The sequence below is a fragment of the Tyto alba genome, unplaced genomic scaffold (assembly GCF_018691265.1).
Source record: "Tyto alba isolate M040663 unplaced genomic scaffold, T.alba_DEE_v4.0 Super-Scaffold_33, whole genome shotgun sequence".
Taxonomy (NCBI): domain Eukaryota; kingdom Metazoa; phylum Chordata; class Aves; order Strigiformes; family Tytonidae; genus Tyto; species Tyto alba.
Window position 1 is genome coordinate 12114427 of NW_024881308.1, and position 23971 is coordinate 12138397.

Genomic DNA, 23971 nt, shown 5'->3' on the forward strand with positions numbered 1-23971 from the left:
TCCTTAAAAGACATTATGTGTTAGGAGAGCAAAGCAGCCTGGGGAGGTGATATTTTACCATCGTCTGTGCCATTAATGCAGTTAAAAAATCCTCAGACTGGAAAAATCAGACAGATGCATCTTCCAGGTTCACATGTGCCAACTCCATCTGTTAAATCATTAAAACACAGGCTTGGCAGATTCTGTAGAAAAACACATTTGTTTTCACTATAAAGAGGAAGAGTAAACTTTCTTTCTGTTCTTATAATTCCCCCCTCCCCCATAATTACTTTAATGTGCAAGCCTGCATGAGTGGGTACAATTTAACATGCTACTGAAAGAGGTTTTCATTGAATTGGGATACATATGTGTTAAATTATATGTCATAACCTGAGTTAGTTGAAGATCTATTAAACCAAAGTTTATAGCTACATTAAGATGATTCATCATTTGCCTTTTTTTATTGCATATATCTTGTTACAGCACCTAGTTAAACACTCACTTTCCTTACAGGAAAGAACCTGTTCAGGTTGTGTTTAAAGGTGCAGTTTGCATAAGGAGCAGCAAATGGGATCAAAGAAAGCTGTCAAACCTTGAATAAAGTAATTGATAACAATAAACCCTTTTCCAAATTTGTAAAGGAAAAAAAAAATACTTTTTACTTTCAGGATAAACAAAAGCAGCAAATTCCTAACCTAAATTCAATATCAAAATCAAGTATTTTCCCAGTATCAATACTAAAATGATTTATGCATTATTTTTTCTCCTACAGTCACTGTACAGCCATTCTTCACTATGGCAACGTTACCTATAGAGCATATGTCTAAATATTGAGCCTTTTGAATGCAACTAAGTATGTCTAGGTTCATCATATTTTGAAAGCATGACAGTGTAAATATTTTAAATCCCATGACCTCACACAGCTATTATTAAAAAAAAAAAAAAAAAAAAAAAGATTGCTGCTGAAGGCATTTCTTTTTCTTTGTATTCTACAGAGAAATGGTATTTCATTTTCCAGGCAGGGCTTTGTATTCTATTGAGGAACTGAATTACATTCTCCAGGAAGGGACTTATCCTAAGAACCTTCCAGACATTAATATAAAGAATATTTTTTTGAAATAGAAGCATCTTTCACAGCACATCATTCCAAAGATGATCACAGACCAGTCTACAGTTTTTATCAGCTAAGGTACAGAGCTAACACTAATTGCTAAAATCACCCTCTATTTTGCACAATGCAGAAATATGACAACATTTTTTGAGATGTATATGGCCATTTCACATAGCTAGAAAGGGCCTTTTTGTTTCCTTAAGTAATGATAAATAAAATCATCATGTTTTTGGAGGAAACATCTTCCCACAATACTAAACTTTTTATAGTCAGTAACACTTAAAAGTACATAATGAAGAAGTTAAAATTTTTATTTCTGGGAGTATCTATCTCCTTAATATGAGTATCCATCCATATATTAGAAGCAGTAAGATTCCCTCAAGCTTAGTAGTAGAGAGATTCAAACATAGCTGTTGTGGTCAGAGGGGAAAACAGATCTCCGGAAGCTGACCTTACAGAGCTAATAAAGTTGTGGCTATCTGTGGGAAAATGACTTGGACATTTTTACCATGAGACGGAAAACATTCTCCTTAAGCACAGAGATAATCACCTTTCAGTACCTGGGACCAAAACACTGCAAAAATTTACTGTCTTCTCAGCATAAGGCATTAGTCTTCTCTCTGGGAAGACCTCATAGCACAGTGTAATTGACGTTTTTCCAAGGGAATTTAAATACAATTTTGCTTCCAGTGCTTTCTTTTGGGAGTTTAAACTGAGCCTGTTGTATCTGATAGATATCTCACTAACAATATTACAACACAAAGCTATTTTCTTTCCCATCATTTAAGTTGATCAAACTGTGTCCTGCTCCCAGACCAAAAGAAGAATCCAGTAGGTTAATTAATGGAAAAACAAAGCAGTACTTTATTTCATAAGTGCAGGCATTGAAAAATTTAAATTTATGTAATGTAATAAAAATCCCATCAGCCCAACAGAAGTGGTGGAGATGTACTGAAACAAACCAGATACCAGCTTTACTTCTTGAAGCTATACTCTGGCTCAGAATCTGAAGAGGAAGCAGTAAAGACAGGCAATGTAATACAGCAGGGTACAGGTAATTCCTACTCCTGCATTACACACAAACCGATTTAGTTGGTTCCATGGTCTCCTTTTAGTAGTTCAGAGGCCCTCTGGAGGTTACATTTAAAATTTAGCCAACTGATTATGACGTTTTCCTTCTATAAGATGAAACATCTCCTATCAGAGGCAGTTCCACAGACAGCAATATACAGCATTAAATTTTGTCTTAGGTCCTTAGTTTGCTGTCTGAAAAGGTTAGCTCAAGGCCAAAAAGCTCATCAGTCCTACATAAATCAAGCTGAACTCAGGCTGTATGGAGGTCTCATAAAAGCACTCTACCTAGGATAAATATTCCCTCGTTACTGACTGCAGAGGTTTACATGCTGCAGGTGATTATGTTTGAACTTGCTATACCAGACTGAACCCATATGAGGCTTTTTATGTGTGTAAAGGAAAAATACAGAATGAGACTGGCTACTTAAATTCATATTGTTAAAACAATGAAAATAATGGTCACTTTAAAAGAATGCTTTATAGATTTAGAGGCTAGAATGAAATTGGTTTAATTTCATAAAATAGGCTCAATGACTTCTTGGTAAGTTAATTGAGAGTAATTTATCTATCAAATCTATATGATTTTTAGTTCTTATAATAAGATAAGCAGCGCAATTTTTCAAGGAAGATTTAGATTAAGTTAGTGCATGGAACCACGACATTCCCAGAAATTTAAACAGGATAGATTGAGAAGTGTTTGCCAAGTGGCAGATGAACATGCATCAACATAAGAAATGGACCTGGTATAAGACTAGAGCCTAATGCCATAGCAATGCCCAAACTAGACCCTTTCTGCCTGGGGCCCACCTTTCAAGCAGGAGAGCAATTTTATATCCTGCTCCAGAAATCAAGATGTCTCAGCACAGTTCTGGACATACCAAAACCTATGTCCTTCAGTCAGCATTACTAGCTGCTGTGAGTGCAAATAAATCTTGCAGACATGAAGCAAATATAAAGGGTATGAGAACAGCAAAATATCTTCCAGAATCACTAAAATTCCAGGCAGCATGGAAGACACCAAAACTGTTCACTGGTTAATGAAAGCCAGAAAGAAAAAAGGGAAATGAGAGACCCATATAATTTATTAAATGTAATATTTCATTCTGATAGCATCGGTGGTATTTGCAAAAGACCGTGCCATTGCTCACCTACTACAGTTGAGAGCCAGAAAACCTATAGATTTATTTAAACCACACAGAGAACAACAGGCAAGATCAGGAAGCCCCAGGAGCTTAAATTCTTCTTGCAAGTCACAAATTTCACATAAGATTATGATCTGCCTACAGAAACAAAAATATGAAGCAAACTTTGCATGCTAGAATTATTTCAATGTTTACTGATATAATTTTGTCACTTATAACATGTTCAATCTTTCAAAGTACCTGAAAGTTTTAACTTAACATTATCAATCCTAGAAAAATTCACACAAGTCATACCCATGAAAACCTACAGAAGTTGTCCAGCTGTTACTGAAAGCTCGATCTTTTTCACTGGTGAATTCACCAGTCAGTGATGAATTTGACTCCATTTTTAGTCAACTCCACAAGGAATGAAGCGTTCTGCATTAGATGTTTACTTTATCACAATGCATTAACAGATCCAAAATCCCAAGCCTTCACCATTCTCAGCCAACAGCTCAGTAAATACAGTATGTCATTCCAACTTAATCGCTGAACACATTTCACTGCTTGAACATACAACTTCACTGCATTAAATCTCTTGAACTTCTTGTTCTGGTGTTATCTCAATGTAACTCCACAGCTATCAGAGTGGGCTGATAAAGAAAGAGATATGGCCAGTACATTGCTATTGTAGGTGTTAATAGAAAAGCAGCATAGAATGTTCCTAGAAATAATTGAGCTTTCCTCACACTTGCAATATATTAATTGTATTCACAATCTGCAGACATGTATTAGAAAAACATTGTATCAATAGTCTTAAAATTCTTCTGAATACCAAGACACTATTTTAATATTCTTCTATTGGAAGTGTTGAGTATACATCCAGTTGGTGTTTTGCTTTCTTTCTGATTAATTTCCTAATTACTTGTGGTTTGAATAATGTTAGTGATTATGTAATCATGTTTTGTCAATAGTTTTAAAATTATTTACTGAGAGGTCATTAAGAAAAAGAGAAAAACATTCTAATGCTTATGTTTGCCATTTTCCACTTATGGTGTGCTTGCTGCTTGGGATTTTTTTAAACTATCTCCTAATCTTAAAAGAAACAATTTAAGGAATTCTGTGAAATTTTATAGATTTAATTGATACAAAAATATTTAAAGACTAGAAGTATCTTCATACTTGTTTAGAAATATTTACTATATACCTAGAAGTTCCATGTACTTCATTCATTCCCACCTAAGATGTACATATCCTTTCAACTACACAAAAATTCAGGTAAACAAAAGATGAAGAGTGACCAAGAGAGACAAATCTATCAACCCCTATAAAATGAGCCCAAAACAAGTGACACATACCTTTACTATAATTAATACACACTTAAACCAATCTGCTACAAGAGTAGGCAAATGATTGTGTTCCTTGTTCTTTAAAAATGCAAAAGAATATTTTATATTCACCTATCTAGAACAAGTTTCTATTAATATTTAAATACCTGTCAAAATTTTACATTTACAAGTTCAAACAAAAAATGCATTAGTAGTTTGAAAAATTTAGTGGTAGGATTATATAAATTACCTTTACATGTGAATTGGATTCTGATTAATTTTTAATTTTAAATAACATATATTCTATTTAAACCCATCATTTGTGTTTAGAAATTTTATCTGACATTCTTTTGTGTTTGCTTACATTTTTGCAGGTATTTTATATCATCATATTAACAGTCATGTTCCCTTTAACATTCCTAGCAGCAAAGTGGAGGAAAGAACAGCTATTTCACATCAAGATAATTGCTTTTGCAAAATACATTTTCATAAAGAATATTCCATTGCACTATCCTGAAGTTTCAGCAAGTCATCATCCCCTGCCATTTTGTGCATCAAAGCTCATAAAATAGACTTCAGCCTTGAAACCGAGATCTCACTTCACCGGTTACATAACTGCAACGTTTATTGCTGTCAATAGTCCTCACAAAATGGCTGTGGGAACTTCAGTTCTTTCCCAAGATGTTGGAACACTTCTTTGAATGGAACTGGTAATACTTCTGCTTTTTGTAATGGACAACTGCACCCCCATCTTTCATCCCCCTCGTCTTCCAAAAGACTTCCAAAAAATCTGATGGGATTTATTCTAACCAGTTATCTTTGTATAGAACTGGTGACGCACTGTGTATTCCACTATCAACAACTGTAAGCATTATTCTTGTATTTATGCAGTTCTAAAAGAGTTCTTAGAAATCTTGGAAAACTGTAGAACCATTGCTTTGAATCATCCAACACTTTCCTAAATATGCTCTTTCACATTACCTATGCACCACTTATATATAGCTGGGATCTACCCAGGTCACTAGTTACAGTTTCTCCACCGAAGATCAACCTCGGTTAAGATTAAGTGGAAAAGAAAGAGTTCCTCCAATACTGGGCAACATATATTTACAAAGTATTTACATCCTTACCACTTTTATAGCATTGGCATAACTTCACTGTCAGAGCTGTACTCAGGTAAGCCTAAGCAAGCAGAGTACAACAGGAGTGCATCAAGTAGAAAAAACAAAACATAGGCCTATCACAGAACATAAAACAGAAAGAGTACTTTAAGTATTCTCCAACAAAAAACTGTTATTGTAAGTATGCACTTATTTTCTAGAAAGTATTTTAATGCATGTGTTCAGAGAATGCACAGGGAAATGTATATGAAAGACAATAACTTCATCATTTTACAGCTGCAAATGGAGAAATCTGAACTAATAACAAATACTCTCAAATTGGAATACAATTAGATGCTGATATCCATCATTACCTACAATCACCCTCAAGGGAAGCAAAATTGCAAGGGACTAACAAAACATTCACTTGTTTTAAAATTTACAGGAGGCTCAGAAAAGTTTCACATGCATTTTACCTCAGAAACAATGTACTACTTATTCTTCCTAGCAATGATATTTTACATAGCATTCAGGGATCAAAATGTAATTTCAACAATAACATATTTTCTGATGTTCTCCAAGGAAAAATTACTAGTTTCTTCCCTCTAAAAGGATTTAGATGGAATAACATCTGTGTTGAGATTATTGTGAATATGTTAAACTGACAGCAAGTCTCTAAGGGGCACAGCTCATTAATGTTCTGTGCATAAAATTAAAACTTGAAATATATTTTTCAATCCATTTTGAGTCATTTAAGCAATTCTCATGCAAAGAAACTATTGTGCTGCAATAATATATTTCCAGAGTAGGATATGAAAGCTATTAAAATGTCCTAGACCCCCTGCCTTTCATGCAAAAGGAAAAAAGGCTACTCTTTCTGATTTGAAACATGCACTGTATTGAAACAAAAAAATACTTTTAAAGACCATGAAGAGTTTGATTTCAGACTATACAATGTAACAAAATTTAAAATTAGGTCTTTTCCTTCATCTTTAATTCATATTGTGCTAGGTGCTCCAACATGTAACAGCAGAAGAGTTCTGGTAAGTGTTGCACATTGGTATTTACAAGAAATTTTTACACTGAGCAGGCCAGGAGTGGTGGCCATGTTCCATGGTCTTTGAAACTTCAATAAGGCAGCAGTCCGCAAACTCCCTGCAACTGGAGCTGTGGAGTAGCACTCGGAGACAATGCCTGTTAATGAAGAATTTTAATGCAAACATGTCCTCCAATTTGAAAGTGACAAAGCCCACCATTTCAGTAGCAGAAATAATTTTCCTTGGAAGACATGTATACTTATTCCACCAGGTACAATGCAAATATATGTGTATCCATCAGATGTAACATAAAGAAGTATCTCATGTAAATCATTAGTTTGAACAAAAAAGCAATGAATCTGCTCAAAACCAAATAAAACTTCAGGAAATACTGAATGGTATCTACATTCAATTAAGATTGTTCATGCCTTTTAAGCACAGAAATCTGCCTAAGACTGTAGCTGTAAGTGCCATTTTATGGATAGAAAACATATTATTGTTGGAAAAACAGACATACCACTCACTGTTCAAAAGTCACTAGATAATTACAGCCACAATAAGATGACAGATCTAAATTTTCTTACAACATAAAATGGTTCTAACCAGGCCATTGGGTTTCTTTCATAAATGGAAATTCAGGAGCTCCAATTAACATATTCTTGCTGTGATAGACTTTAGCAGGTTTTTTTGGAGTCAAGCCAGAGTCTATAATGTCAATGGGACTTTGTTTACTTAAATCACAGTAATCATAACAAAGCACTCAGACTGCCTACATCTGAAATGTTATTTAGAAACATTAGCACAAGACACTGAAGTTGTGTTTACAATCTCCTCTATTAGACTTCCACACCTAATATTGCAAATCATGGAGCAGCAAGCACAGAACTGCCAGTACTAATTAATATTTTTTGGTAAACATTTTCAGTGCAAGAGCCTAAGCATCGATACACAAATGGATATACAAACACCTCAGCAGCTTCGTTTTCAGTTCTGACATTGCTGACATTAGAGGGGAAGAAGCAAGCTCAGTGTAGCTGACAGAAAATAATGAAGCTGGTTTTCAAGTTTTTAGATGTGAAGATGGCAGTGCTTAGAGTATGAAGTACAAGCCTTCAGAAGCAAAACCAGAGAACCTGGACTGGTATACACAATTGTGGGTTTCCTTAAGGACATTAGCATTCTCCCCTCCCTCACTGCTATTATCTACCATCAGTGCCGAGCATTTGTTCTACTTTTCCAGCCATCAAACAGCCTAGTCAGAGCACTGATAGTTGCCTCTACAGAGCTGCCAGACATCCAGCAAAAGCCGTAGCACAGCAGGAACGTATGGGACTTACTGGTCACATACTAGTTAGCAACACAGCTCTGGGACAACTCCCCAAATCACTAGCATGTGCTATTCATAGCACATGTATTACATTGCACTGTCTGAACTTCTCAGATAGAAAACAGCATTTGCAAACATCTATCCCAGCAGAACACAATGAAATAGAAGTTTCACAGCCCCCTGTGCTATAGCTGTTTCCATGAAGAAAAAATTACTATCTGTAATGCCCATCTCTTAATTAGAAAATGTATTTGTTATACCAGATCTTTAAAGTTGCTAGTTGTCTCAAAAGTGTTCAGAAAACAAGTACACAATTCAAAGATTCATTTAGTGACAAATGCTTCTCAATGTGGAAGATTTTAGATCACAGTGGTGCAAAACAGTCATACTTTTTCATTTGCATTGTTGTTTTCCCATTGACTATGGCAGTTACTACGGTTTATAATAAAGTACACTGTTATAACACAGAATGAGGACAGAGGTGGATGAAGAGTCTCGCAAGTATTTTTATGCTGCTACACACCCGGGTCTACCAAAATCTGAGACAGTCCTCACACGGCTAAGACCTTGCTTTAAGACCAACCAAGCAGATTAGTTTCTCAGGACTGTCCTGCTCAGACACAGTATTACATGCTGTAGTGCCCCAAGCCAGCTCTGCCTATGCTTACCTTGCATGTATGTAGGGCAGGAAAATAGCAATAGTTGTTTTGTTTTGGGTTTGGTGGTTTGTTTCTTTTTTTTTTTTTACACCAATCCATACTTCTCAGAGAGGATTCTCACCTGTCTTTTTTGGGGAAGCAAATGTCCAACTTGAACAATGCAGAGCTCTTCATAAAGAGATCAAGGATTTCAATCTAATTGCCATTCTATGATTAATAATATAAAATATTAATTTATGGCCTAAAAACTAGCAAATATAAAAGCACTCAAAATACCCTTCACAACAAAAAAAAAATAAGTTTTTCCTTTAATTTTCCTACCCATTCTCTGATAAAAGGCAGAAGACTCTAGTCTCCACCAGCAAAAACATTACGCGCAATAAAAACCTGCATAGTTGATAACAATGCTGGAATCAGGGACATGATCTAGGTCTGGCCTTGTAACTGAATCTGAAAATTACAGGATAGCTAGTTTACAGTACTGTAAAGCATAAGGTATTTTATACCTGCATCTTTAGGACTTGAGCCCAACTACCACCTAGAATCAAATCTCAGCATATTCAGTGGGAATGGAGATGCTCATAAACAGCACTTACAAATATTTACTTAGACTCCAAAAGAGAACAGGTTTGTTCCTTCCAAATAGCTTCAAAGATTATCACACAGAAAGCTATTGTGTGCTAATTTGGACACTTCTCCATAAATAAGCAGGGTAGACACATGAGATTTCCAGAAACCAAAAATTAACTCAAAACTTGAAGACCGTGAATGACATTAACAAAGCCATTATTGCATTATACAAAGTCTTTTGCAGAAGTAGAGGTTTAAGATATCCACCTACCCTGAGTTGTTCAATTCAGCTCACGCATCACCTTTTCCTGTCTCCATTCTGTCTGTTGCCTTGATTGCAGAAGCACAACTGCTTGTGGAACTGTGCTGTGAAACAGATTAAAACTGTGATCTGACTTTCTCTTTCTGCAGAGTCTATTTAAGTCAGTTTGGTTCCCTGACCTATTTCGCAGAGCAGTACCACCTGTATTTGTGTCAACACAACATTTTGAGGCTGCAACTTTGTAAAAACTCAGACCTAGCATTATCATCTAGCACTGCCCTCCACCAAATCCTCATGCATTGCCCCATCACGTCCTGGTGGAAGCATTTGTACAGGTACACAGAAAATTGTATTTGTGTCAAAGCATCTTGTTTTCCACTTGGTTAGTTTTAAACCATAGCAGTACCCCAACTTGCACCAAAACATAGCAGCACAATCACGTTTACTATCTGTTGGGAGAAGGGAGTATGGGGTCTGTTAAAAAAAAAAAAAAAAAAAAAAAAAAAAACACAAAACACGTAAACAAGACTGAAACTACTTCCCCAGTGGTAGGGTGATGCCTTATGCAGGCGAAAGAATATCTGAAACTCAAGATACTAATCTGCAACTCTCAAGTTATACACAGGTTGTAAATTCTTGAAGAACAGTTGTGAATTCTCAAACAATTGCCACTTGATCAACAGCAACTCTACTGAGCAGCTTAGTAATTGGGTAGTTCCTAACTGGAAGAGGCCAAGAATCATTAGGATTTTGGCACTTATGGCCGTATCCAGGTTAGAATTTACCCATCTTAAACGATGTGAATGTTGCTTGGAGGCACCGAGTAGTTAGACTTGATTCTATTTAAACACGTATCGTCAGTGATGTAGTATCTACTTCAAGGTTAGTCATGGGATGACAAATGCTGCTGTATGTAGTACAAGATCCAGACTTCAATCAAATGACTTCTGAATCTCAATGGACCTGCATCCCTAAGTCATTCAATATAGTTATTAGCTCATTAAAGTCTTATTTCACTTCTTTTCTCATAGTGCAAGTGCAATTCTAATATTCTCCTGTGCTCATAAGAATCTAGTAAGAGCTAAAAATGAACTACTCATTTACTGCATTCCCTCATCTGAAAAAATAATTCAGTTAAGTACAAAAAGAGAAAGACTGAATATTCAAAAGTCCTATTTTCACAATGTTAGTATAAGAAGTTTCATTCTCTCTTGACAAACGCTACTGCGGTTTAAATCCTGACACATAGTAAACTACAAATCTGATTGTTTTCATCAACAAATTATTCTTTTCACAGAAAGCATCAAGGCTGTAATAAGAGGGCTCCTGAGATAAATGTGACTAAGCAGCCAGAGTTAATTAAGTAGGACAATGAGTAAGCATTTATGGGTGTGATAGGAGACCCAGCTGATTTAATTGCTAGTCTAATTATCAATTAGAGAATCAAGAAATGGCATCTAAGTGAAATATTCTATTTGTTGATAATAATTTTTAGAGACCCAGAAAAGCAGTATTAATTGCTATTTTAGGACTACAGAAGGTTTTTTCTCCTCTTAGTCAAAAACGGGTTCTTAATACTAAAATGACAAATGAATGTATGTACAGGCTTCTTGTACTCAAATATTTAAGGCCTTTAGATCCTTTGCTCTATTAAATAAATAAATAAATAAATAAATAAATAAATAAATAAATAAATAAATAAATAAATAAATAAATAAGCTAGCAATTAAGCATTCAAACACACTACCTATAAACCACTCAGCTTAGGTCAAAACCTTTCTGTATTTATTTTATAATAAGGATAATAACTGTCCAATGGTGTAAAAAAGTCACATTAACTATTTACAGTGTGTTTGCACAAGTCAGTTTCCAGACAAAAACAAAGGGGTCAGGGAACTATTTAAACCCATAAGGGCAAAGAGCCAGTTGGCTACATTCATTGTTGAAATGTTTTATAAAGCAACTGCAAGAAAATAAAATTACCAAAAAATTGATGGAGAGCCAAAAATATTAATATATTGGAACACAGTGAACTTTTTACAAGCTATAAATATTTTGGGGGTTCTCACATGTAACTCATAACGTATGTTGAGGTCTTTCTCAGAACTTCTAATATTAGCATGTAGTTTGTAAAGAATATCCACCAGAAAAAGAGATCAGAAGGATACTGTATGTCATAAGACTGATGTTATTTCCCACTTCAATTAGCAGAAGATAATTTTGGTGTATATCAAGAGGACCCAAGAACTGGAGATAGCAGGTTAAAAAAACTGGGCAACAGAAGCAAACACCCATCATAGCACGTACGGTCTGAGCTTTGGACACATTAACAAGCTGATTCTTATCAGAATAAAGAGCCATCATCCTTCAACCATTTTTCACATCCATTACAAGTGATTGAAAATACTGCAAGTTTTAGGCTGTTGAACAACTTGCTTGTCCAGGTTTAAAATAAATGATTAACAACTCAGTATCCACAAAGGTGTCAACTGTGTTTTCTGCTAAGGGGAGCCTAGTTGATCAGTAAGTTAGACAACACTCCTGCCTCTGAAATATGGCTAACTCCTTGAGCAAGGTAACAGCTTTTCATCAGCTTGATCCAAACATGTATTGCTACTGAAGAGTATTTTAAAAACATCAAACACTGAAAGACACCCCCCCAAAAAAATTACTGACAACAGCAAGTGCACCTGTAGTTTCCTTAGGGACCTAAAGAAAGCACAGAGCGGCCTTTTCTACCCTTTCACCTGAGACACGGCTACAGCACCCCTCCGGGAGGGTGACGGCGGAGGGACAAAGCAGTCGAGGAGCGGCCGCCGGGGAAAAAAAGCAGCGCCTGAGGGAGCGCGCGCCGGCCCTTCCCGCCCTTTTGCAGCCGTCAGCGGCGGCACCGGCGCCTCCTCCGCGGCCACCGCCCAGCAACGTCCGGCCCCGGCCCCGGCCCGGCCGCTCCCCTCCGGCGGACATGGCGCACCGGCGCACCGACCAGGCACAGGCCTGCAACTTCGTGGCGCGGGACAACTGCTGGTAACGGCCCCAGCGCTGTCCTCGTAGCCGACGGCCCCGGGCCTCCTCTGTCGCTGCCCCCCCGGCCGCCTCCTTCCCCTCCCAGCCAAGGCAGCCTCCCCCGGCAGCTCCGCACTCAGGGCCTGCTCTCAGACTGAAGGGATTTGTCCATACGTTCACTTCACATGTTCTCATGAAGTGTGTGTGTTCATTCAGGGGCCTGCCGTCTGCAAAAAATGCCCAAAGTTTTTATTAGCGTCTGGTGTCATACCACAGAGTCAGACAGGTGAAGGAGCAAGTGCCAGGCCCCAAGCAGCCCGTGCTCCCGCTGCCTGTGAGGAATAAGGGGGAGTAGGGCCAGGACAGAAAGTATGTATGAAAGGACATTGGTGCTTCATTTTCAAGTTTTTCAAAAAATGTGTCATAGCAAATTTGACCTCCTCAATTCCTAACATAAACGTAATTTGCAAGGGAGTGCATTCACACCTAGTGTTTCATGTCCAACCTATTGAAAATATTTCCCCGTTACCTCCAAGTCAGACAATTGCTGATTCATACATAAACCTGCTGGTTTGAGGTAAAGGTCTAAAGATTCATGCTCAAGTGCTGTGCTTTGTGACATTAGTAGTTGGCTTGTTGGCTTTACATGTTGGGTTTTTTTTAATGAAAGCTTCCAAAGTCATCTTAAATATTTCTCTGTTTCAGGAAAGAATACATTGAAAGTGAACTAGAAGCTTCAAGAAGGTGGTCTCACAAATGGGGATTCTTGAAAACACCTCCCAAGAAGGTAAAATTTAGTGGTATATAAACAACACATGAAATTTACTTGTACACAAATTTATCTGGACACAAAATTATGAAAGCACAGCAGACTAGAAGAGTACTGAGTATGCTTTACAAAGCTAGGTTCCAAGGTAACAAGTGCACTACTGTTAAGATAGGTTCAAAGTTTCAGTTGTCCTCTGAATAAAATACAGCAAGTGGTTATTTATATGCTATGCATATTCTGATATATTGCTCTTGAGAAACATGACTCCCAATAGTGTTAACAAGTACTAGATGCACACTGACAGGAAAATATTTCCCCTTTGTCTATCCATATGGTAGTTTAAAAATCTAGGGGAAAAGGTTCTGGCTAATTAAATTTTCAGTGGGGGAATTTACAACAAACGAAAATATTTGGAGAGATGTCTATTCTCAGTGATGTTTGGATATTAGAACATAGTAGCACATAATGTTACATTTGGAATCACAGTATTTTGTTGCTAAAGAACAGGATTGATTCAGCCCCTGAATAGTTATAAATGTACTTTCCATGGGGCTAGAAGTACTTACTCTGTTCTAGGATTTACTGAAAATCCCTGTAGGCATCCAAGTTAGCATCTTTGAAAACTTTGGTCCTCTAAGCTTCAACATCCATCCTTGATAACTATGGTCTGTCATGCATACCACCTTTGCACAGTACTAATAGATCTAAAGCTAAAAAGCTGACTAATTATGCATTATTACTATTGGTGAACATGTGTATGTAGCATTCATTTATCATTGTTTTGTGGTCATATAAGATATATATAAGATACATTTCTAGCCCCTTTTGAACCAGTGATGTAGTTAAGAGAGTTATAATCACTCATCAAAATTTAGCCTTTCTTCTGAAATTCAGAATTGCATCACTTTCTGAAACCAAAAAATACATTATCATAATTTCCAAAGCACTACAATAAATAGTCTTGTTTTAGATGGAAAGAACAGGGAGTTCAGATGCAACATTGAGGGGGATGGTGTAGGTATCAGATATTACAGCATATTTCAAAAGATAGAGTCCAATTTTTAATGTTTTGGTTTTAGTTGATTGAAGATGAAAAGAAAGAAAATACAAAGCCCAAGATACAGCTTCCAGAACATCTGCAAGTTCAACCTGTGACACCTGTGGAAAAATACATTAAGGTTAGAAAATTCGATTTTTAAATTGCAGTACAGCAATATCTGTCTTAAGAAACCACACAAGCTCTAAAAATCAGTTGTCTTGTAAAGGTGGGACTTTAACTAAAGGTCAAAGTAAATTGCAAAGTATTTGCAACCTGAGCAATGCTTTAAAAGCATTCATTTAAGACAAGGATTGCCCTTTGGATATGGTTGTTAGTTCACAGAGCTTTCACTGTACATAATCATCTTTCTGTAAAGCACCTCCTCTGTGCACTCCTCTGTGACATCTAGTAACAGAACAGTCAACTGTACAGTTTAGTACAGAAGAGTGCTCACAGAGCCATTTATGACTGGTGACCATTCATGGCTCAAATATACATACACGTCTTATTTCAAGGCTTAGCATAACCTTATTTCTCAGCCTTAACTATTGGTTACAATGCAGTAATTTTTCTAGCTATTTAAGACAGTCTTCTTTATGGCAGAGACAATGCCACTGTCTTTTTTAGTGGCACAAATTAGTAAGAAGCCAATTCTAATGAGCCATTTCATAACTATCTGATTTTGTATTATATGATTTATATTCACATACTCAGAGTCTAAAAGTTGTCAAACAGCTGGAAATGAGAGTGGAATGTGACTGATAGTTTGATTTATAAATATACAGTATCAGAATAATGATTGAATAGGATAGCTATGCAGCCAGCTAAATCAGTGGCATTGGGAGAGGAACTTATTCATAAGAGGGGAAACAGGATATGCTAACAGAAAGGAGGGTTAGTCCACTTGGAGAAGATTAAGGAAACAAAAGAGATTGGAAATTCCTACTTGCTGAACTAGTTTTCTTTCAAAGGATTCCAAGGGTGGGGAAAGAAGGTGAGGAAGTACTAAAAGCTTTTACTGAGATTAAATTGAAACAAAAATTAACAGCTACTGCTCAGTGTGGCAGAGAAATGAAATGGCAGCATTTCTGCCATTAGTGCTACTTGTTCTTCAGTTTTGTCTCAAGCCTCCAATTTCAGTCAAGTCTACCTCTGCTTCAGAACAGTGAGGGTGTATACGTGTTAACAAATTGCACAGTTATCAGCTGCTAAAGTAATATGCATAGCCTGGTGCATACTGAAACAGGGATCATACTTTCAATTTCACCTCAGAATCTTTATTTGCTAAGAAAGATAAGGATTAGCTGTGATTTAGGTCACCCTTTACATATTCAGAGTGAAGTTTCTTAAATCCCCACTCAGAATTATGTGTCTTTCTGCACGTTTACCTTCATGGTAACAGTCATCATATCTGTTTTTCTCTCTAGGTTAAATTAATAATTGCTTCTTCATAGTCCCTTCCCCCAGATCATAAGTGGGACATGATTTCCTTCATTGTCCTGCTCAGTGGGTGGCACTTTTGGCCATAAAAATTATCTTTTCAGAGGAACAGCTCCACCTAAATATCATAAACATTTTCTAATCTTGGCTGAAGAACAAAGTGAAGCAACTCTGGCAAGAGAACTGAAACATTGTTCTCTTGCTGTGTATTTCTCTAAGTCCCCAGATGCTAAAATGATATAATGTGCCCAATTGAGATGGATCAGCCAAAGTAAGCACAGCAGTCAGTGAACAGAGACTGTTGACTTTTGTTTTCTTTTTAGCTAGATTAGTTGCAGATTAACTTGATGCTTACCCATCTTTTAAAGTGGAAAGAAGGTGGAATGAATAAGTCTTGATGCAAAAGCCAGATTGGTCAGTAATATCTTTAGCATTTGGTCCCCAAAATATTCCATAGCTGCACAGCTTTCTGTGTGCCTTGCTATAGAATGGGACTTAAATTATTCCAATGACACTTAAAATTATAAACTATCCTGTATTATAAATCAAACTTGCATGCAACTGGGCCATCTTTTGAAGTTCTTATTTCCTTCCATTAATGTCAGTGTGTGTTCAGGGTATTAATTCAACAAATTGCATTTAAACCCATAATTTTTTGTAAGTTATTGTTTCCATCCACACTACAGCACAAAAGATGTTGTATGAAAGAAATTACAAACAAAAACCTTTTCATCATTGAATTCTACATGTTATGTTTATTCCAGGTGGCTCCTTCTCCTCCAGTACCTAAGACTACCCAGGGATTTATTGGCTGGAGATCAGCTGTTCCGGGGTTGGAACTTGAACATGGTTTTCAAATCCAAAGCTGCAAAGGTACTTTTTTTAAGGATTTGAAGTGGCCATGTGAGCCCTCTGACTGACATTAATACATACACATAGATCTATTTGCATCCTTAAGTTGACATTCTATAGTGGACTGTTGGACTGTTACACAATCATTTGGTTAAAGTGCAAATATTTTACTGTAGCATTTTACTTGTTACTGATTTTTTGAAATCTGTGGCATCCAAGCTGTTACTACTGCTTCAGGTCTACTTAGAAATAGCAATGAATAAACTCATATAAAGATCACAGAGCAGGCACTACTTTTATTAGCATTAGTAAGACTATGATTTTAAAATATTTATTGGAAGTCTTTAAAAAACTGTCATTTTGTAATGACAGAGCACATTTTTATAATTATTTCTTTATAAAAGCCTCCATTCAGACTCAGTTTCATAGCAGCTTTTTCAAACATAAATACAGATTGCCATGTTCCTGGCAATCCTACTCTGCTGCTCATTCCCAATTCATCACTTACCAGTACTGGAATCTGTGTTCAGGATTAGTTTTCAATCAGCACCCTGCACTGGCCCATTACTGAGTTGCTCAAGTGCCTGTGCTAGCACAAAACCGTATCTTTTGTACAGAAAGAATGAGAAGGGGCAGAGAAGAGTAGCAGGTATGACTTAAATTGGCTAAGGTTGCCCTGGAACTGCATCTTTGCATTTTGAAAGAAGCTTTCCTCATTAAAAAACAAAACACAACAAACAAACAAACAAACAAATGAAAAATACCTGCAGAAAAGGTAATTATCAGCCTTCATCATAGTGTGTTCACTGAAGGCTGAAAAAAAAACCAGGCAAATCGTAAGTGTAGTCAAGTCATAATTATTAAATGCATTGTCTTTTATGTTGTGCATGCTTTACAGGTAGTTTGTGTAGTTACACACATAAGTAAGTCAGTAGTTTCCAGTGCAGCTGCTTGATTGGCATAAAGTCTTCAAAGGCCACAGTGATACAAAGTGACTTTCAAAAAATAGTTTTGGTAACAAAATAGCAAAATGGGAGGGTTTTGTTTTGGTTTGGGGCTTATTTGCTTTGTTTTGTGGTTTTTTTTCAAATAGTTGATCAGAATGAAAATGTGTTACAAAGTATTTATGTTGCTTCAGTTTTGTTTATACCAATACTTACGCCAAAATATGGGGCTAGTGAAAGACTCTGAAACAGTAGGGGACTGCACTGGGAGTTACTAGTGTAGCTACCTCAGTCCTATGGAGTTCAGTCTTGCACTGGACCTAAAGATTTGCCAGGATTTTTGGAAACAGAATAAGACTCATTTAGTTGTAACAACGATCTGTAGAATATAGTTCTAATTGGCAAACATGTTTAAACTAGAAGATTGTTTAAACAAATAACAACCTCCAAGAAGTCAACACAGGCAGCTCCATATAACTTCTTATTACTTAAAGAGGAAAGACTTTCCTTTTTAATCCTGCTGCAAGATCTTCTTTGTATTCTGCATCTATCAATATCTACTTCTTGAGTCAGCAGTAAATCCTTGGCTTTCATAGCAGTAGGTCAGCAGCTAGTGTTTGTTCTTTACTTCTTCCCAAGAAATGACTCACAATGATCAACATCCCACCTTTTTTTTTTTTTTTTTTTTACATCAGTTCCAAATGCCCACAAAATAATATTTTACTTTTTCCATATTCTTTACAAATAATGAAGAAGTGACTCATATCCTTTGGAAAGATTATCCACGAATGAGAATACACAGCAGAAGTAACTTCAGACACATTACTTAAAAAACAGAATACAGAATAACTTTGAATCAGACTCTGGAAATTTAAGATAAATTGCAGTTTAGCTATTAACTACAATATGTGTAAATGGTTCTCTAGACAAGCAAGATAATTGTAAGAACAATATTTTAAATCAGTGTGCTTTCTTGTGATTCCTAGGTTTGCATCTATTTTAATCACATGGTCTTACAGTTTATTTTAAGGTCACATATAGGTCCTCTTACTCTTGTCTGATTTATATGAACAGGTATAGTAAAGATTAATATGTAATTTAGTAGCAACAAAATTACATGAATTTAGGTCAAAAAAAAGGAGAGCTTCCAGACCACTGTTCTTTAAAAATGTTATATTAAAGAACCAAAGCTGGCACCTAATATCCAGTAGGTGTTTTTATGAAGTGAGATCCAAATCCACATGAGTCATTGTTTGATTTTGAAAAACAAAATAAATTCTTTGTCCAGAATCTACAGTTGGACATTTCTGAATCTTATTCACAATGTCTGAATATTAACTCTGTATTAACAGTAAGGTTTTTTTATTGTACTTTCCATCATTTAAGGGACCTTTATTCAGGAGATACTGTAATATAGCCTAATTGGGACGTGTAAGGAGTATGTCTAAAATTTGAACCCATTCCTTTAGCATAAATCTGTCAGTTGTTAATTGATCCACATATTTGGGATTTTGGCATTGAAGAATATGTGAAACTATAAACCTGACTATTTCTTTTCCCAACACTTTTAGTTTGACCCTTTATACCTGAAAAAATTGCATAGAAATTGTGGATTTGCAGCTGACAAAGGACTGCCCAGTCAATTGCCCCAGTTGTGAATCCAAAAGGCCAATACAGAATTATTAAATCACCCTGTAATTTTTCAAACCTGGCATTTAATTTGCAGATATTAACCTATTTATTGAAGCCAAGTTGGGCACATAAATGTCACTGCACACTGTAAAATATCACACCATCTCCAAGGTCAGGACAGTGTTAGTAAACTCAGTGCACACACTGGGCAAATGCATCAAAACAAAATTAAATCACTTTAAAAATACAGCAAAAGTCAAGACAATTTTAATTCTATGTAAAAGTCTTAGACCTCTGCTTCTGTGCAAGTCAGAGCAGAATGGGATGTTTCTAAACATACATAAAAAATTATGCAGTTTATTTTTAACCAAAATTTGAAAACAAGATGCAAGTGTATTTAGATGTATTCTGTGCATCAATCTAAATTTCATTCGGTGTAGTCTTTCATAAAGCTTTTGCTGGTCTAAGGTTCACATTAGCGAAGTGGTATGCATATCAATTCCTTCTTAGTTGACTAAAATTTTTCAGAAACTTGAAGCTTTCTTGTCTTTTGACTATTGTTTTCAGATAAGCTAGTTCTTTGATAATAGGCTCATTTTAAAGAGGAACTATGGATGATATTTTAAGAATTACATATGCAAAAATCTCAGTGATACACAGTCACCACAGAAAGACATGAAAATTGTTCATCCATACATCTTTTACCACCATGCATGTGTGCCTGCATATACTTCCCTGAGTGTGTGATGAAATAATAGTAGAGTCTTAAATGACAGTTGTATTTAAGTTGAAGAACTATGAAATCAGAATTATCTTTCTCACAAGCACTTGCTTTATAAACAACAAAATTGGGTGACAAAAACCTGGTGCATTTTCCTTCACAATGTGTTCTTTTCTGTGCTGTTAGAACTGGCATAGAACTGGCACTTGCTATTTGTAATTTCATTAATATAAGATATTTTACTGGCAGCTCAGAGTTGAAAGATTATTATTTATTTAAAATGCATTTTGCATCAGAGAATAAAGATTTTTGATTAGATGATAGTGAAATGGTGATTCTGAATAAGTACCACTACTCAAATTGCAGTCACCATACAAGTGTTGGTATACATTTTGAAGGAAGCAAAATGAAAAGCAACCACAGCATGTGCATAACCAATTGATCTAGTGACTGTAAAAGATGTCTGCCTAGAGAATAAATGTATTCACTATTCTGCATGAGACATTTCTACAAAGTTACATGCTGTGACTATCCTAATGGATACCCACTGCACCTGTAAGTTTCTGCAAAAATTACTATCTCCAGTTCCTGCTATTGGCTACTCTGTCAGCCTGAAGTAACTTTAATTCTGAGACCATTTGCCTTACAAAACAGAGGAGGTAGATATTCTCTTTTCTTTTCAGAGACCTAAGGCTGCCCATTCACAAACCTTATTTCCCCATTTAGTGAAGGATTCCTCGTGGTTTCCACATTCTACAAAGTACCAAAGAGACAAACACTAGTCTAACATAGTCATTGGCAACTAGACCAGAAATCTCTACTCCCACAGGAGGCCCAACCCAGGTCACTTCTTGCATTAGGTTCCTAAATGTGTTGTATTTAGTTCCCCTTGAAACCATAAGTGTCAGTGTAGCAAGAGAGATAAGGCCCACTCACAGAATATTACCTTCTTCCTGATGCCTGTGGTTTTCACATCCCATCAAATTGTTATTTAACTAGTTGAAAGCCTGTCAAACCATTTCAAAGGACCACAGTGTAATAAATTTAACTGTGCTGGAAAATGATACCGTTGTGCTGTGAAACTCATCAGGTTGCCAGTGAACAAAACATTGCCCCTTAGGTCTGCTCTGTCATACATGGAAAAGACCAGCAGCATTGAGAAATAAATCCAAAACAAACCCAGAAACTTAGTGAAAGCAACACAAATCTGATTCATGTTGCACCAGTGAAACAAACAGTGGAAAGAGTCATCCTTTTTGTCAGATGAATTGGAGATAATTTTGACCTTAGGGTTTCAGGCTGCTCACACACGTCTCAAGACTTTCTCTGTTATGCAGAGAACAGTTCAAAGAGATTAAAAGAATGCTCTTTCCTGTATGACTCAGTGGTGGATTTATTTCCACCTGGGTTTCCAACTGGAAATTCTCTGATATAACCCGAAGAGTACTACAGGGCAGCTATTCATCTCAGTGTAGAAAGATGTAGTATTGCCACCTTTGAAGAAAGACACACTTCTCAGTCTGATCACTGGGTTTAACAGGCTGTGACAGAGTATGAAATGTCCCAAACCATCCCAGGATGGTGGTAAACCACTGGACATCTAGCACAAGGCTTGTAGAGAAACTGGAGGTTGTGTTCATGAAGAGTGTTCTGAAGCATCTGCATTTTCCTCTGCGCTATCCATGAACAGCCACAGCTTCAGATGGCCACCGTGCAACACGGTAGCTTATGGACAGCATCTCGGCATTTAGGGAGGCAGTCCACCAGATGTTCAGAGAAGGGTGAGGTAGGGTCAGACCATCTCATAAGTATAAATGTAAATATAGCAGGTTAATTTAATTTCTTATCATTTAAGCAAATGCAGCTGTATTTACTGAAACATGCAGAGTTGTAGCTGGACACGAGGCAATGTATTCTTCAGAACATAATTATGTCTGATCCTCAGTGTAAGATTTTTCCAGCTTTTAATGCTGTAGTTATTCTTAAATCAGTACATTGATCTCAAAAGTAACATTACACAGCCTTAGTAAACCTTCTGAAAGTACAAAAAATTCACTGTGTGTTTAGCAACAGCACAGGAAATTATACATCAAAGGCTGGTTGTTACTTCTTGTGTGGTTTTTTTTTTTTTTTTTTTGGGATACGAGAGCATATGAAAAAATTGAGCTTAGAATAAGCACACTTCCTACTCTTTGGAAATGCATAATAGATGTTACATTTTATGGAAGAGATGTGCTAGGTTCATTACAGTACAATACGTTAAAGTATCCTTTTTAGAGAGTATCTCTGAGGATAATTACCTGTCATTTAAGTTTATTACTCCTGACTTGTGTCAGTAACAAAAAGCTCAGGATTTTAATGATAGCTGAGAAAAAGGTAATCATGTTTCACACAAGTGTTGCATTTCTTTTTTTTATTTCAGTAAATATTAAGTTCTTCATTTCTTAGTAACAAACTTTTTTTTTCTTAATTTCTTCATAATTTAAAATGATCCATAATAAATAAATATATTTAAAATACTAGGTTTATTTTTTAAAATAATCAGGATAAAGATATTACATGGCACAGGTGTAAACTGATGTTGCCACAGGCAGAGGGCTAAAATGGAAGATAATTCAAAATTCCTTCCAGTCCTACTTTGTGTGTCTCTGTAAGACCCAGAAGACAGCAGCATCACCAAGTTCCTTACATTCCTCAGGCATTTTCAGTGTTGCACTAGAAACTATACTGAAGCATATCTAAAGCCCTCTGGCACCCAAATCTTTGAATACTTGGCTGCCTATCCAACTTCAGATCAGATACATGCAAAAACTAAGTTTACCTGACTGAAGTTGTTGAGGCTTGGTCTGAATTCACTCTAAATCAAAGGACCTTAAATCTATAGCCATCCAATGTCCATTGCACACTTACTGCAATAATGAGGTAAGATACTGGTTTAGGGATTTTCAAGTTTGTATTTATTTATTTATTTAATTGTTTTGGAATGGAGAGAAGGGATTATATCAGCAAACCTGAAGTCCAGGAAATGAATTATAATAATGGAGTTTTACCATTTTTATTGTCAGGCAGCTCACTAGGTCTCTACTGTTTCTTTGTGCGATGAGGTTATCATGTGATAACCTTATGCATCTTGTTTTAGGTGAGGTGTACACTGTGGTTACATAGCTATGTTGAAATCTGAACAAAATTTTGAAGTGATTAGTCAGTACAATGTGTTTTTATTAATGTAAATTACACCTTCTGATTGCAAGTTGTGTACTTTGCCCAAGTTTAACTCAACTTTGAATTTGGCCCTTCCTCTCATATTTTCCCCCTCCATGCTTTATCTGAGTCACTAAAGTGAAATAAACTAAACATTCACTAAAGATTGAAATAAACCTGAGAACTTCAAAACACAAACATAGGTGCAACCATGAAGAAATAAACAGAACAGAAAGAATATTCATTCCTCCCTCTACAGTCCTTTTCAGTTAGGTGGCTCTGCCGACACCAGCTTCACTGACTGCCATTGATTGCAGGATCCGGTTTTACAGGTACCAGATTGGGATTAAATGTGGCTAGGCAGGACTCTTGTTAGGCAATGTTTTTAACAGCTCCAGTAACAGCATTATTTAGAGATCTATTATAGGGCATATAGAAGGGGCCATTTTCTCTCTCTGCTTCCTTGATAAAGGCTCTTTATTCAAACAGTTTTTCTGAGTCTGCTTTCCAGAAAGATCATTGTTTTAGAGAACAGCCTTGCACCAAAACAAGACATGGCAGCCGTCACCTCCCACACCCCGCACGCACACACTTCTGTCTCTTGCCTTTTCCAAATAATGCCTCCAGGCTGCCGGGTGACACCCAGCTAATCTGTCCTGCTGAGAGCGCCACGCAGCCCTGTGCTCCAGCCTGACCTAAACCTGACAATGCCTTCTCACTTCTCACAGGCTGAAAACAGCCCCCCCTGCTTCTCCTCCTGAAGTGAGAGACGGTTAATGCTTTTATGCCTCACCGGGGA

General features: G+C 36.6%; 1 protein-coding gene across 1 annotated transcript; it reads left to right on the forward strand.

The window, feature by feature from the left end:
• Positions 1-12533: 12533 nt before the first annotated feature.
• Positions 12534-16742, forward strand: CUNH20orf85 (chromosome unknown C20orf85 homolog). Its single transcript, XM_009969481.2, has 4 exons — positions 12534-12595; positions 13280-13361; positions 14423-14521; positions 16587-16742. Exons 1-4 carry the CDS (start codon positions 12534-12536, stop codon positions 16740-16742), a joined length of 399 nt encoding a protein of 132 aa, XP_009967783.2.
• Positions 16743-23971: the final 7229 nt, after the last annotated feature.